A 17,137-nucleotide genomic window follows, 5' to 3' on the forward strand; every position below is an offset into this window, starting at 1 on the left:
GGTACTCTGCAAGTAGCACCTGTATAGTAAATATTAGTTGCTATTATAATTTGGCTCAGGTTTCTCCTACTGATGACTGGGTAGAGGACTGGATAAATAAGTTCTCACCTTCATTAATAATTCATATGAATGCCTAATCTCCTCTAGAGTGGAGATCCCATCTTTATTAGTCAACATTATGTCTGTTAGTTGCTCAGTAAGTTCTCATTGCTTGGTTGCTGGATTTAAGGGTCCCATGATTTTTATTTTTTTCCCCATTGATTCTGTTTATTTATTCAAAACATTGTGATTCATTGTGACATAATTGTAAAGATAAGGAATATAATTTGATCCATTTCAACCTCAGTTTTCTCTTCTCCCTACCCTTCCCCTCTACCTCCTGCCTTGCTCCCTCCCTCTACTGATATTTCTGTTAATCACTTTTAGATTATTTTTTTAAGTTAGTGTCCTGGGAATGAACATGATGGTGAGATTCGTTGTGGTATATTCATGCATGTGTGTAGGAAAGCTAGGTCAGATTTATTCCACTGTTCTCTTATCCTTTCTGACATGTGAAATTTGGTCAAAATAAAGGGGAGGAGAGACAGAGAGAGACAGAGGGAGAGAAAGAAAAGGAAGAGGATTTCATGGTTGGCTCTTAGTACAAATTAATTGTGACTTAACTGTCAGTAATCTATTCCTATAGATCCATTCCTTGTATCCTGTATCCAGTGTGAATTCTTCATAAGTTCCATAAATATAACATTTCATGCTAATTTTTGATTGGTCCCATTCATTTCAGGGAGATGTAGCATCACCTGGTGCTTCTTTGATAACACTCAAGGTAAAATAGAAATGAGCTATCATCTTCTTATTCCAAGTTCTTTTGGATGTCCTGATTCATAGCCTGGGAGTAACTGGGTTCCATTGCTTATCCCATCTTTGACCCAATTCCTCCTTTGTAGTCCAGGTCTCATTTCCCTACTCTGATCTCTGATGTTACCTAATCTTCTCATATCCTGTGTCTCTTACACTCACTTCTTAGTGTTATGTGATGACTTCCAACCCCACCCATACACCAACTCCAAAACTTCAATCTCAATTTATCACAGTTGGTTTCCAAGGAACAACTAATCCACACTTAGATGGGAATTATTTGGTATTTTTAGTAACTCCTCATTTTTTGCCTGTTATGTTTCATACTCGGCATTGATAGGAGCTTAATTTACTTTCACTACCATGCATCAATAAAACAAATAAGCAAACACTGGAGATTTAGATTTAACCAAAGTCATGCAAATATTTCTCCTCCAAATTGCAGAGATAAACAGTACATCTTTTTAGTATTTGAGTTCTTCATTTATTGCAAATTTTATTAATTAAATGAAACTGAAATAAATTAATTTTATCAAAGTAACCTAAATAAGGTAAATCATTATTAGATATTGATCAATTGGTGTCAGTCTTGGAGCCCCTTACACAGAAGATGTATTTGGAGGATGGAGTTTCTTGTGCATCTCAATCTTGTCTATGTGGGTTGATAACTATTTCTTCTTCTGGAGAGTGGGCAAGAGTTTGTTAGGGTAAGGGAAGATCATTGATTTTCTACATATACTTGATGCCGCAATTCACATTCATTATTCTGTCTCTAGACTCACCTGAGTCATTAGAAATGAAAATGCCTGGGTACAGAGAGACTTAGTGAAATAGACAAACTCTCACAATCTCGATTCCACAGACCTAGGATTCCAAGTTCAAAATACGCCTGTTTTCTTTTCTTTCCCCTTGTGTCTCCTCCACTCAGTTCCTTGGATATTTCCCAGGTAGCCTAAGGTCTCATGTGTAGACAGCCCACATAAAGAGCAGATCCAGAGGTACAGTGAAACTGCAATTTTGAGCACTCTTTCAATTCTTCCCAAGGGAGCTTCTCAGAAGAGACAGAAGAAGGTTGCATAATGGTGGTTAGGTACATGGGACTCGAAATTCATTCTCCTCTGGGCTCACGTATTCCAAGGGTAAAGGAGAGAAATATGAAGGAGATGTAATTTCCTTAATTTCAGAGGGGAAGAGTGAGTAGATTACAATGAGGAAACCCAAGGGGCAAAGTCCCCAAAGTCAATAAGAAATATATCCTACTTCAGTGTTAGGATGTATACTCTGGAGCCTCTTCCTAAGACTCTGTAACTGGAAAAAACTAAACTGAATTGTAGCTGCACTGCAGAGATAAACTTTATATTTTGAAAGGTACTCTATCCTCATGTAGTAATTTGGGGTATTTGTATTTACAAAGAAGTGAAAGAAAGGAAAGACTGCTGAATGCAGAGTAGTTTTGGCATCCTACATATGCGATGTGTGGTCTCTAAATCCACTCTGGTTGTGCTTACCTTGGGACATTGACAATGAATGTCTTCTCTAAGAAGGAGTCATGTGTTTTTTTCTGATTGTTTTTTAGTGAATTTAGGTATGGAAGAGGGACAAGCAAAGGAATAAAATAACAGTCAAGCAGTTGTAAAAGGTAAGGAAAAGATATTAAGAGTTCTGTTCACTTAACTTACTCACTAGAAGAAAACTCCATTTTGCTCTTCATTTCCTTAATTGTCCTTGGACCCAAAGTTCCAGAAGCACCAAGTGACTAAGAAATTATGTTAAATAAGTGTTACATCCATTTTATTGATAAGATATCTGTACATCATTAGGATAAATATAAACAGCAGCAACTATTATGATTGATATGGACTTTTTACCCACCAGAAATATCTCAGGAAATCACAGTTATTTTCAGAAATTCTTTGAAATGAAAATTCAAGTAATTCTCACTGGGCTGGAAGTTTGGTTGCAAAATCTCAACAGTATGAGGGAGAATATCATAGAGAAACAGGAAATAAATTTGTCAAAATTGTGAGGAAATGGAAGCATGTAATTCACACTGTATGTAAAACAAATCATATTTTGCTAATAATGCATATTAATAAATGTGAATTCTAAGAAAGACAATTTCAGCAATAATATTCATAGTTTTTAGCAGAAAATATGACTTATTAAAGTAATTGAGTGTATTCTGAGCTATTAAGCTCTGAAAATAATCCCATCACATGTCATATGTATTAATAACTAATCTATTATTGATAAGAAGTTTAAATGGTTTCACATTTAATAACATGAGATTTACATTGGCCGAGTATAAATTAGTCAAACTTTGTGATTTTCCACAAGCTTATCTTTTTTACCTTTCATTTCTACTCTGCAAAAGGAGAGAATTTCATTGCTTATTATATAAGACTTAACTAAAATAATACAGAAAGAAATAGCAGAGTGCTTGTACAGCATAAGAAATCATCAAACGAAAAACTTTAAGAATTTTACTAGTAGTTACTTTTCACTGATCATTTCTTTATTAGTATGCCAGGTTTTTAATTTTTTCATATATTTTTTACTATTTTTGTTAGAGAAAGAAAATCTGTCTTTTTTTTTTTTTCATTATTTTCTCCTTACTTCTGGAGACGCTGTTTTTGAAGGTCAAATATCAAGGTCAATCCAAAGAAAAGCATCTAGGCTGGCCAATGGTACCAGTGAAATGCAGAAATAAGTGATGTGATATTGACAAAGAACAAATATTTTACTTTATTTTATTTTTGTTGTTGTGTGGAGATAGAATCTAGCACCTTCTGTATGCTAGGCAAGTTCTCCACCATTGAACTGCATCCCCAGCCCCAAAGCAAGTATGTTGGCATTAAGGAACCTGTTTTGTAGCTCAGGATTCCTACTCCTGAGTAGCCAAGAACCCCTTAATTTGTTGGCATCATGTAACACAGATCATCTTTTGAATACTCTTGGGATATTAATTATCTTCTTTACTGATTCGTGGTCAAGCTCAGTTAAGACAAAAAGTGCAACAACACTTTGAATATGTTACTGTGTGAAAAGATGATGTTTTATCATGACTTATGCTATTGAGTTCATCTCAGTGGAAACTAGGTTGAGCAGAGCATTAGGAGACCCTTCTTGTATGGCAGTGTGGGTACCTGTGGTGTCAGCTCCTGCCCACTCTTCCCCCCACCTGGCTTCCGTGGACTCTTTATCTCCTATTTGAGCAGAGTATTGAGTAATGTTGATTTCATGTATTAATTTTAGACAGTAGTAAATAATTACTTTCTCTGGCTGATACACGATTTAGAATTTCGTTTTAACTTCTTAGCTACATCTTGATGGCTAGGCTGGCACAGTTGAATCTACTATTTATAAATCTGAGGTCATGAAAGGGGTGCAGGATTTGAGTGAAAAAATTGAAGAATAATTTCACTGATAGGTGTTATCCAAAATTTTACTTGGAAGATCTAGGCTGGGCATTGCTGTCGAGATTTCTTTTTCATCCTATATCTGGCTTTATTAGAACTTTGAAGGAAAAATCTTATTTCCCCTTAAATAACCTGATGTTAAATTATTCCCCTAATTTAATATGGTTACTATAAGTTTAATGTATGACTTCTGATATTTTCTAATTCTGGTGGCTTGTTAAAACTACTATTAATTAAATTCATTTTAACTGATAGATAAAATATAAAAATTGTATATCTAAACTGGGTATCATGTGATATATTCATATGTGTTTCCATTGTATAATACTGAAGCCAGTTTGAACATATCCAGTTCTTTGAAAATGTACTTCGATATGGTTAAAATATTCAAAATATTTTTTCTATCTTTTTGAGATTTATATTAGATTATCCTAATCTACCCTCACCATAACCTGCTGTAGTTTCTGTTATGATCCTGTGAATCTAAATGTTAGGAGATTTCATTGTCTCAGCTACTTAAATAATTTCCACCAGGGATTTCTACTTATTCTCACAAACTGCTATTCTAAGTACTGAAGTGAATCATTAAGAATTCTAAAATTTAACTGACGTTTTTCTGCTTTGCACTTGCTGATTCTTGAAAGTTGGGGGTGAGATTGAAACCATATTGACCACATGGGATATTCTCTATTTCTGACCATAAAATTTCAAATACCCAACTCCTTGGGATCAAGCTATTTGCCTTGCTTGGCACTGTTGACTAATATTGCTACTTTTAATGTATTTAATTAATTCTTTTTTTTTTAACTGAAAATGAATATTAGATGGTCTAAAATTTATTCTATTCTCTTTCCAGAAGGTGTACAGAGTATATTAATTTATCAATTAAATTAATTACCATAAATAATAAATACATTAATCTCTTAAGATAGTTTAATCAGATAGGCATGGTGGCACATGCCCGTAGTCCTCACAGTACTGGAGACTGAGGCAAGAGATTTGAGTATTCATAGCCAGTCCCAGCAACATATCAAGGCCCTAAGAAACTTAGAGTGTAGTCAATCATCTCAGGGTGATTAGTAGGCCACACACCTACTGTCAAGATCCAGGATTTTTACTTGACAACAGGTAGAACATACTGTTTTACTGTGCTCTTTACTTTTCCCTCTTCCTTTAGAATCTATATAAGGCACTGAAATACTTTTACAGATCTGTCATGTAATCATCAGACCAAATGCAGTGTCCCATCTTCTCTCTTATTGCTGTTCAGGTGATCATACTCATGAAAGAGATCCAGAGAAGAAATCTAACAGAAGTGACAGAATTTGTCCTCTTGGGACTCTCAGACAATCTCCACCTGCAAGGTGTCCTCTTTGCATTGTTTCTGTCCATCTACGTGGCAACCATGGTGGGTAATCTGGGCATGATGGCATTGATCAAGATGGATCCTCACCTCCACACCCCCATGTACTTCTTTCTCAGCAGCCTGTCCTTTGTTGATGCCTCTTACTCTTCTTCCGTCACACCTAAGATGCTGGTGAACCTCGTGGCTGCGGACAAGTCCATTTCTTTTAATGGGTGTGCTGCCCAGTTCTACTTCTTTGGCTCCTTCCTGGGAACTGAGTGCTTCCTGCTGGCCATGATGGCATATGATCGCTATGCAGCCATTTGGAACCCCCTGCTCTACCCAGTTCTCATGTCTGGGAGAATTTGTTTCTCGTTAGTGGGTACTTGCTTCCTTGCAGGTTTTGGAAATGCAGCCATCCACACAGGGATGACTTTCAGATTGTCCTTTTGTGGCTCTAACAGGATCAACCACTTCTACTGTGACACCCCACCCTTGCTCAAACTCTCTTGCTCGGACACCCACATCAATGGCATTGTGATCATGGTTTTCTCCAGTTTTCAAGTCATCAGCTGTGTTGTGACTGTTCTCATTTCCTACCTGTGCATCCTCATTGCCATACTGAAGATGCGTTCAGGAGAGGGAAGGCGCAAAGCCTTTTCCACCTGTGCCTCCCACCTTGTGGCGGTCACCACTTTCTTTGGGACCATTCTCTTCATGTATTTGCGACCCACATCCAGCTACTCAATGGAGCAAGACAAGGTTGTCTCTGTGTTTTATACAGTAATCATTCCCATGCTAAATCCCCTCATCTACAGTTTGAAAAATAAAGATGTGAAGGAGGCCGTGAAAAAGATCTTACAGAAACACATACTGTAAGTTCATGTTACTGACGCTCATTTTATGTAGAAGAAATATATATTCATATTAATTTTATTAGCTAATCATTTAAACTCTTTATCTTCAAGTAGATGATATCAAATGAGACATATTTGTTAATCTCCTAGTGTCTGAAGTGTGTCTATATTGGGCCCATCAGATGCATTGACTGGTTGGGTGATGGTGGTGACCAGTAAAAGTATCAAAACACTGCCAAATGTTTTCTCTGATATGCGGATGCTAACTCACAATAAGGGGTGGGACGTGGGTTGGGAACAAGAGAGTTATTTTATTTTATATTAGGTAGAGGGAAGAAGGGAGGGGAAGGGCCATGGAAGTAGGAATGATAGTAGAGTGAAACAGACATTACCTCATGTACATGTATGGCTGCATGACTGATGTGATCCTACAACATGTATAATCAGAAAAATAAGAAATTATACTCCATTTATGCATGATCTATAAAAATGTATAAGTGCATCCTACTGTCATGTACAACTAATTAGAACAATTTAAAAAATTTAAAACAAAAAAAAATTGGAATTAGCTGACTTGAGCCCATGTTTCAATTTCAATATTTAGCTTTTTCAGTCTTGGATTTGTCATATATCCCTTAGTGTTTTTGTTTGGATTCAAGGCAAACAGACTCTAAGGCAAACATTTGTATGCAGGAAATTTATTGGAGAGCAAACTCAGGAACAACACCTGTATTGGGAGGGAAGCATGATGGGCAAAAGAAGATGAAGTATGATAACCTTCAAAAGAGGGCTCAGTTGCTCTCATAGGAATGCTGGAGCTGAGTTGTGTGAAACTTGTAACTCCACATGCCCAGTTTGGGACATGAGTCACTAACTACGAGGATGTATAATCTTGGGCAAGGCAATCTTTCAGGAGAGGGAATTCTAACAGCAGAAGTTAGATGTGAACTGTCAGCTGCAAAAACACCTGGAAGCTGGAATTGTAAATGCTTCAACCATGAAAGGCACCCCTGGGTCCCTGGGTAGTTCCAGAGTCTTCACTACAGATAATGGCACCATAAATCACATGGGAGGATACCAAATAAGGTACATAAAAGTCTTATCAGGTATTTTAATAATATGGAAACCACAGAAATAATATGGAACATTTTACTAAACTTGTGTATTAAATGGAACATTTGGTTATATATCGATGCACTTGAACTTTTTGTTTCTGCTCCTTCCAAAGTTTCTTGTAATTTTCAAAAAACTTCAGTCAAATTAAATCACTTACTTCAGTTTAGTGGGGAAGCATCACTGTTGGAGCAATGGGACCACAACTTTTCTTGATGAGAAAAATGCAAGTCAAAGGAGATTTAAGTATTGATTTGGAAACATTCCATGAAAATTCACCCCCGAAACATTTGTTGGAGCCCACAAAGGAGCTAATATCTCACCCTGACCACCATAAGCAGTCCTCTCATTTCACCACAATTTCCATTTTCAACATTTAACCAAGGTTTATCTCAAAGATATCTTAAATGGTCTCATGATTTTCAGTCTGCTAACTTTTTCTTCTATTCTAGTTAATATGCCATAACATCCATCTTTTTACTTATTTTTATTCATCAATCTAAGGAAATTGACACTTCATCACTATCCATCACCACACTTCAGTATGAATTTCCTCATTGTCTAGTTGAGATTCCATGGTCCATCAAGGAAGGACTTGCTTTTGATCATTCCCAATTCAATGGTTCCACTTTCTTCTCTTTCCAAATACCATCTTACTAAACACTAACCCAGGAAAGTTCAATTGTTTCTTTGCTGTATCCTCTACTGAAACTGCTTCATACAGCTCAGGTAAACCCTCCACGCTTTTTTGCTGATATTACCTTATACTTTATCTTACACCTCTAAATCCTTACACATTCGTTCTCCCTGCTCTCCTGTCATGGTGGACATGTGACTTTTCTATCTGAAACCAGTTCTTTCACATTTTGTGGGCCTTTCATGGACTTAATTTCTGAAATCGTATTCTTCTCTCCCTAAGCAATCCCTTGATTGTTTGCAAATATTATCTAATATCAATCTTCTTAATAATTTCCTGGACTGGAAGTCCTAACCAGTATCAACTTACTTCTCTGTCCCATTGGCAATGAAGTTCACCATTAATTTCCTCATTTTCCCTACTCCCTCAGAGTCCATATTCTCCATACTATGTCCCACTTTTATTTTGTGCCATGACCTGCACAACAATAAGGAAAGATCTCCAGGAGGGGCAACAGGATATTAAGAAAAACACAGAGACATTTTTAGGTGAAGCTGGGGCCAGGCCAGACACTGTTCTCTGATGTAGGAACAGTGACCCAGAACTAGCTAAACATGTTTATTATATAGGTTCTTGTGCTCAGGAAGTTAAGCTACAGAAGCTCTGAAAATTGTTCCAAGTCCTGTGAGTTATCAAGAGGCTTCTTTGTGCACTAAAAATTACAGCGTTAGACACATCTTGTGGCTATCCTGCTGTACCCAGAAAACCCACTGTACTGGAACATATGTGACTGTCGGCATTGGGGCCGAGTGTTAAAGTTGTTCCCATGTCCTGCCTTTGACAAGGGATGTTTCCCAGGCATGGTTTTGCAGACACCACAGAATCCGCTGATGACCAGGGTTCATTAGCTCTCCACAATTTTTGTAAGACTTCTTCATTGATCTGTTCTGTCAGGGAAGCATGAGTCCTCAGCTCCACTGCATTAAGAGATTATTATCTGTCTTAATTTCTTATTATCTCAGGAGGAATTGCCACAACTGCTTCCTCTGGCTACGTCTATGGACCCATTTCTAGGTTTCAGATTTGCATCTCTCTTGTTTTTTTCCTCTTTTTCTTCCGTACTCCTTCTTTCCAGGTAAATTCCTTGGTTCTTCCTCCTTAATGTTTGTTTGGTTATCTGCATTATTCTTAGGTGATTTAGGAAGTCTGCAATGATTTCAAAAAATTTATCTCTAGTACTGACTGCTCACCTAAGTTCCAGATTAATATACTGAACTAATATCTTGACATCAGTGACTTCAGACAGGGTATGGTTAAGAAATTAATTTTCCTACCTAAAGTACTCAGAGGTCAATAAAATAAACATTTACGGACTCACTTTATTTACACTGTCATCTCGTGTTCCCAAAAAACAGGTTCACATTAAGGGGTTGGGAAATTAGACACACTAATTAAAATTTGTCTTTCAGTTCACAGAAATATTTAAAATTAAGATTGTATTTTTAAAATTTGCATAATTTTTATTTATTCAAGGAGTCAGAATGATAGAACAATTGAGATAAATCTTTCCACCTCAATTTGAAAAAGAAAATAAATGGAAAATATTCACATTTTATATTTTGGGGGGTTAAAAATCCATGTTTTGATATTGATTTGATTAATTTCTTACAGAATTACATATTATTTATATGTAACAAAATTGACCTGCCTCATCTGGCTTGATGTGAATACAATTTGAGCAATTGGATTGTAATGACGTGGTACTATCTGCAAAAAAACACCTCTAAGTTCCTTCTCCTCTAACAAATGTTTTGTCCAGCACTGTTTAATAACAGTCTATACTCTACTTTCAACTCTTCTCTTCAATCGCCAGCTTTCTGAATCATTAACTACATGAGTGATCGAGTTTCTCACAAATGTCCGTGATTCCTAGCATATTGATAACATTAATTGAATAGGTCAGCCTGGTGCCAACAGAAATCCATCCGCTCCACCCACCACAGGACCCTCAGCCCTGCCCAGAACCTCCACCGCAGATGAGCGGACTCTTCTGCTCTCTCCATCATCTCCTATCCTGAAATCTCCACTTGCCATATCTTCAGTCTTATTAGATGGCCTCACCTCAATGTTTAGAGAAGAACCCAACAGACATCTCATGGGCTACGTTTTGTCATTAGTACACTAAATATACAAAATATATCTACCTCTATTTTCCTCCATCTAAGTAACTGAGCATGGTGATTTTTTTCTCTATCTGTGCTCAAGATCTCTTGCACACTCATCAAGTTGTGTATAAAAACATTAGGTAGGGATTTGAATCTCTAAGGAGAATCCAGGTCCACAGAGAATCAATTAATGTTAAGCCCTTAAGGATCAAATACATTTTAATTGTTTATTTAAACTGTTATTAAAAATTTCAAGGAACTATACCAAAGAGAAACCTTATAAATATTCCCACTTCGTGTGTACAAAATATGGTGTGTTGATATTGTCAGGTAGGTGACTTTTTCAATTTTTTAACTGAAAGTGTGCAGAGATTAGTATTCCATTTAGGCAGGGAAAATATTTGGTCAATTCTCTTTCTTCGCTAAAATTATTTTGCTGACTAGAAATTGAACCCATAGGCATTTTGCCACTGAACTACATCCCCAGTCCTTTTTATTATGCTTTATTTTGAGGTAGGGTCTCACTAAACTGCCTAGGGTTTCACATGGTTCCTGAGGTTGATCTCCTATTTGTGATCCTCCTGAATTAGAGGCATGTACCACCCATGCTCTTTGTTATTTTTATGATGATATTTCTTTGATGAAGAATTAATCATTTTTTGCAAGCTCTTTTGATGTATTTGTGAGATTCCAGTGCACAATAACCTTAGGGTACAATACTTCAGAATTAATTTTTACAGTAGAGTCATATTTTTGCAAAAACCTGAGTGTATCCAGGTGAAAACTGAGGATATATTTAAATAGCACTACTTCTTGGAACTAATATATTCATGAATGGATCAATAAGAGAAATATAGGAACCAAAAAATTCACCCTCTTCCCCAGATACTTTCATTGCTTATTTGCTTTCCGAAGGCCACCTATTCAGGAAGCTCCACTGGCCATGTAAAGCATTTCACCTTGTTCACTCTTCATAGAACTTCTTTTTATCTAACAGTAGTTTGTATAGTTCTGGGAACTTGTAAATTATCTTTCCTTCTGCTCTGCAATGTATGCTTTATGATGGTGCAGAACTTGTTTACTGTTGTAGCCTCATATGCTAGAACGGCGGAAAAAAGCAAGTTGTGAGGTATATATGAATAAATGCTTGGATTAAATTCTGAACATGAAGTACAATTCATTAAGAATTATTTTGATCAAATATCCAGATAAATTTCCAAATATCTTTGTTCTCTGAATGAAGGTAAATCAGATAAAAATGGATTTCCAGTGAAGTATTTAACTGAATAGCCATCCTTTATTCCATATCCAAAAACAACAAAAAATATGAGAGTATATTTGGTGTGTGGATGACCATGGGAAGCAAATATCCTTGTTTATCAATCTGTATGAAGGAAATGACCTTATGAGGTTAATTTCTTATTCCCTTGGATATAGTTTTTTTTATTTTTTAAAAAAGAAAGTGTGGGAAAAATACTAATAATAGCAATAATTTAAAAAAACCTAAAATATGTGCATATATAAGCATACCAATATATACTCATATATAAGTATACAAATAGGACAGTGAAAAAGAAAATATAACACCATGGTCTGTGTTTAGATACAGAAGAAAGAGAGAAGCATTGTAAACATCCTATAAGGTATAAAGGAAATCTACAAATCTGAAGTATTAGATGAGAAGAGCAGAAAGTTGTCCCCTAGGTGATTGGATCACTCAGAGAATGATGATGTGAATGGAACACATGCAGAATCTGGATCACACTCAGTTTCTCTGTCACTTAGAGCTCCCAAGAGAGAGGAAAATGTCTTCCCCCAACCACACTGTGGGGATGGCATTCATTCTCTTGGGACTGACAGATGACCCAGTGCTGGAGAAGATCCTGTTTGGGGTATTTCTGGTGATCTACCTCCTCACACTGGCAGGAAATGTGTGCATGATCTGGCTGATCAGCTCCAGTCCCCACCTGCAAACTCCCATGTACTTCTTCCTCGGCCACCTCTCCCTTGTAGACATTTGCTATTCTTCCAACATCACTCCCAACATGCTATACGATTTCCTCTCAGAGCAAAAGACCATTTCCTATGCCGGGTGCTTCACTCAGTGTTTCCTTTTCATTGCACTGGTGATCACCGAGTTTTACCTCCTTGCTTCCATGGCCCTGGATCGCTATGTGGCCATCTGCAGCCCTTTGCATTACAGCAGCAGGATGTCCAGGAATGTCTGCATCTCTCTGGTCACCTTCCCTTATGTGTATGGCTTCCTTAATGGGCTGTCTCAGGCACTGCTGACTTTCCACCTATCCTTCTGTGGCTCCCTGGAGATCAACCACTTCTACTGTGCGGATCCTCCCCTGCTCCTGCTGGCCTGCTCTGACACCCACGTCAAGAAGATGGCCATGTTTGTGGTGGCTGGCTTCACTCTCTCAAGCTCTCTCTCAGTCATTTTTCTGTCCTACCTCTTCATTTTTGCAGCTGTCCTGAGGATCCATTCTGCTGAAGGCAGGCGCAAAGCCTTTTCAACTTGTGGCTCCCACCTGACAACGGTCACCATATTTTATGGAACACTTTTCTGCATGTACTTAAGGCCCCTGTCAGAGAAATCTGTAGAGCAGTCCAAAGTCATTGCAGTATTTTTTACTTTCCTGAGCCCAATGCTGAACCCGCTGATCTATAGTCTCAGGAACAAGGATGTCCTCTGTGCCATGCGAGGAGTGATCAAGGGAAATTTCTTTCAGAAAATGGCATTTTAGGCTTGTATTCAGGATTAAGTGCCTGTGATGACAATGTGAGTCCTGAAAGGACAAACTACCACTAGAAGGTGATGACTTATCTAGAATCATGAGCTCTCAGTGGGCACTTCTTTTAATTTCTTCAAAAAATGAACACTTTCTTGATCATGTTTAAACATAAACTCTCTAATATTGAAACTGAAAAATAAGTCCTTTACCAGAGAAACTCTGAATGTGCTTTGGTGAGTAGTCAATGATCACACATAATGACTTCATGTCTTTGTTTCTAGGGAGGTATATTTCTTACTACTTTACCTTAGTGGAACAATATAAATCATCTTCTCTGACAAACATGGTCCACAGGGATACAAGGATTTAAAAGGTGGTGATTGGCTTCATGTCTCCCAGAGAACCATGGCTCTACTGTCTGTTTAATCACTGAAAGAACCTTGCACAAAGTTTAACTATATAGTTCTTCTGTGTGTTTAAAATTGTTGTAACATTCTCCCACCCCTAAATCACCTAAAGCTTTTTGTCAATTTTTAATAATTCTGATGATGCTCCTCAATTTTGAAACTCAGTGCCCACTCCAGCTTCTGAGTACCCAAGTGTGTAGATTCAAATAATCATCAATGGAAGTCAAAGTTATTTTTCATTACCATAGTTCTGACCTAGACCTAAGTTATTAGGAGCCAGTCATATCTCTCCATGGGCTTCCTTAAATGCATCCATACACTTAAAAAGGATATAGCTAAATAGTTGTGTACATTTCACTCTGGAGGAGAAGTCTCATATTACTTTGGTTCATAAACCTCTCTATGAATCATTATTTGCTAAATTCTTTACTTTTCAATACTTCTCATGAAATATCAATAGTGGAGGATATTAACACGTTCTTCACCTGCCTAATTCATACTTTGTTATTCAACCAGATGGTTGTGTAGTAAAACTCAAAGTCTTCTTCATGAAATTGCCTTAGACATATGGTATTTTAATATTTTGCACTTTAATTGTAACCAATACCATTGTAAGCTTCCAGGAAGTCCTAATAATATAAATTATGAGTAGAAGAACTTGAAGGTAAGCATTTTATTGCACATTTTATCATTTTCAGGAATTATCATTTCAGATTACTTTGTACTTTTTTCTCTCAATTGGAATTCTTAGAAATAATCTTTCATAATGAAGACAAGAAGAATTGAAATATATATTGAAGAAATAAAGTATAACATACATTTGGTAATTACCTATCCTATTATTTGCAATGATTATTTAAATAAATTGTGTGACAATTCAGAGAAATATTATCAATTTTTGTTTGTTAACATTTCCTCCATCTAAAATTTAATAAAACAGCACTTCTATAAGGTTGTTGATATATATGGTCATATTACATAAAAATTTATTAAATTATGGTGGGAACAATTATGTGATATCCTGTAACATTGTATATAACAATGAGGCTTGCAATTTTACCATTTTCCCCACTATTTATTAAGTAAGCCTTTGATTCCTGCAGATTTGTGATGTCATCTTATTTTAGAGTAAGCAAATTTATTTTTGTTCTAGTTCTTCAATTATTCTGGCTACACTCTACAAATTTTTAATGTCTTAATCTATAGTAAATAGTTACCTCATTATTATTATTCTTCAAATTTTTCTTATAAAAATGAAAACTAGAGGCATGGTGCAATATAATACCTTTAACCCTGAAATTATACATGCAATGCCTCAGGGTTGAAACTATGTGTAAAATACAAATGTGGCTACACATGTAAAATGCATGCATTGTACATTACTGTGAAAAATCTGGAAAATGATGTATTAGTACTATTATTTCTATGGCAAAGTCCCTTGGATCCCAGGGAAATGTTTGGAACAGAGGTCATTGAAAGGATGGATGAGTGATTGAGTGATGAAGGATTAGAGATCAGTTAATTTTTCTTTTTCTTTTTCTTTTTTTTTTTTTTTGCCAGAAAAGCAGGGAGGTAGTATTGACCTATTAATGAGGAGATTAGCATTTACCCTGGGACATTAATGTATATACTCATTGACATTATTACACCAAAATTTGTTTTTGTCCAATCCAAAGTGCCCAAAGATTTTCTTTTTTTAGAGAAGACTTAAAGTGCAGAATCTAATCCCTAAGAAAGCTGTCCAACAGTACCTCCCTCAAGAAATTACAGACCACATGTACTTCTAAACTTCGTTCAAACATAGAAAAAAATTCTGTCTTGATTAGAATTTTAGATCATGTGGAATATGGACATCATTATAATAGTGTCTGACATTTATTGAGTTTCAATAAATGGTATCTGATGTTTGGATTTGATATATACTATATTCACACAGAAAATGGGTATGAAAACTGTCATTGCTAAGGAGGATACAGTAAAATTTTGATATCCATTTGCCATTGGTAATTTTATACATCAGGAAATTCCAAGAAAAGTAAGTAGCAACTAAACTGTCCAAATATACCTCAATAAAGTAACAGTTCATAAGCAGAAACTTGTATTTGCAAAGACTTTCTTAAAGAAAAAAATGCTGCTTAGATATGAAAAGTGGTGTACTAAAATGTGGTATAACAATATTAGATAACGTACTTAAGAAAAAGCTGATTTCCAAGGGTTTTAACCAAACTGTAAGTACTTGTGCCTGATTTAGTTGTTCAATACTAAGACCAACTTTTCATGGGTATTAAAGAAAGAGTTATGCTTAAATAGTTTATAAAATTAAATAATTGGCAAAAATCATGTAAAATTATCCAGGTGTCATGGGACATGTCTGTATTCCTAGCAACTCAGGAGGCTGAGGCTGAGATTGGAAGTTCAAGGCCAGTCTCTAAAACTTAGCAAGACTGCGTCTCAAAATAGAGAATAAAATTTAAAAAGTTGGGAATGTAGCTCAGTGATACAGGAACCCTGGGTTCAATTCCCACTACCATCGAAAATAACTAAATTTATATAACTTATAGTTACTAACACTATTTCAGGGAAAATGATATAAATCATCCCTGAAAAGGAAAGTTCAAATCAAGAGTGGATATCTTACATTGAGAAAAGGGCCATCTGATAATATCCATTCTAATTGGAGTAAGATGAATTATCAAGAATACAAACAATAATAGATGTTGGTGTGGATGTGGAGAAAAAGGCACACTTTTACATTGCTGGTGGAGATGCAAATTGGTGGAGCCACTCTGTAAAGCAGTGTGGAGAATTCTCAGAAAACTTGGAATGGACCCACCTTTTGACCCAATTATTACACTCCTCAGTTTATACCCAAAGAACTTAAAATTAGCATACCGCAGTAATGCAACCACATTAATGTTTATAGCAGCTCAATTCACAATAGCTAGATTGTGGAATCAACCTAGATGTCCTTCAGCAGATGAATGGATAAAGAAACTGTGGTAAATATACACAATGGAATATTATTCAGCCATAAAGAAGAATACTATTATGGCATTTGCAGACAAATGGATGGAATTAGAGAATATCATGCTAAGTGAAATAAGCCAATCCCAGAAAACTAAAGTTTGAATGTTTTCCCTGATAAGTGGAGAAGGATTATAAATGGGTGTGGGAGGGTGAGGAGTGAGGGAAGAATGGAGTAACTTTAGATTATGTAGAAGGAAATGAGAGGGAGGGGGTATGAAAAATGGTGGAATGAGACAGACATCATTACCCTTTGTACATGTATGATTTTACGAATGGTATGAATTTACATCATGTACAACAATAGAAACAAAATGATGTACCCCATTTATATACAAAGAATCAAAATGCAGTCTGTAAAAAAATAAATTAAAAAAAAAAAGAAAAGGTTCATTGGTTTGATTAAAGGAAACTGATAAAATCCACTGCAAGGTCATAAAAAGCTCGAAAATACTACATTCTTTGTGAAAAAATAAAACAAATATGACTTTAATTTTAAAGTAGGCATACCAATTCAACTAACCTGGTAAGAAAAATATGTGAAATTAAAGATATGGGTTTACTTTGAGAAGAT

General features: G+C 36.1%; 2 protein-coding genes across 2 annotated transcripts; both read left to right on the forward strand.

Moving 5' to 3' along the window:
• Nucleotides 1-5,550: 5,550 nt before the first annotated feature.
• LOC124960593 (olfactory receptor 1020) lies at nucleotides 5,551-6,498 on the forward strand. The gene has a single exon (XM_047519452.1). The coding sequence runs from the start codon at nucleotides 5,557-5,559 to the stop codon at nucleotides 6,496-6,498; it is 942 nt and encodes a 313-aa protein (XP_047375408.1). The 5' UTR covers nucleotides 5,551-5,556.
• A 5,698-nt stretch (nucleotides 6,499-12,196) lies between these two features.
• On the forward strand, nucleotides 12,197-13,144 carry LOC124959099 (olfactory receptor 5M10-like). Its single transcript, XM_047517741.1, has one exon. The coding sequence runs from the start codon at nucleotides 12,197-12,199 to the stop codon at nucleotides 13,142-13,144; it is 948 nt and encodes a 315-aa protein (XP_047373697.1).
• The last annotated feature ends 3,993 nt before the right edge of the window (nucleotides 13,145-17,137 follow it).

This window comes from Sciurus carolinensis, chromosome 11 (genome assembly GCF_902686445.1).
Source record: "Sciurus carolinensis chromosome 11, mSciCar1.2, whole genome shotgun sequence".
NCBI lineage: Eukaryota > Metazoa > Chordata > Mammalia > Rodentia > Sciuridae > Sciurus > Sciurus carolinensis.

Excerpts from the sequence above, each read along its gene's own strand:
- LOC124960593 (XM_047519452.1), top strand. The coding sequence starts at position 5,557 with ATGAAAGAGATCCAGAGAAGAAATCTAACAGAAGTGACAGAATTTGTC.
- LOC124959099 (XM_047517741.1), top strand. The coding sequence starts at position 12,197 with ATGTCTTCCCCCAACCACACTGTGGGGATGGCATTCATTCTCTTGGGA.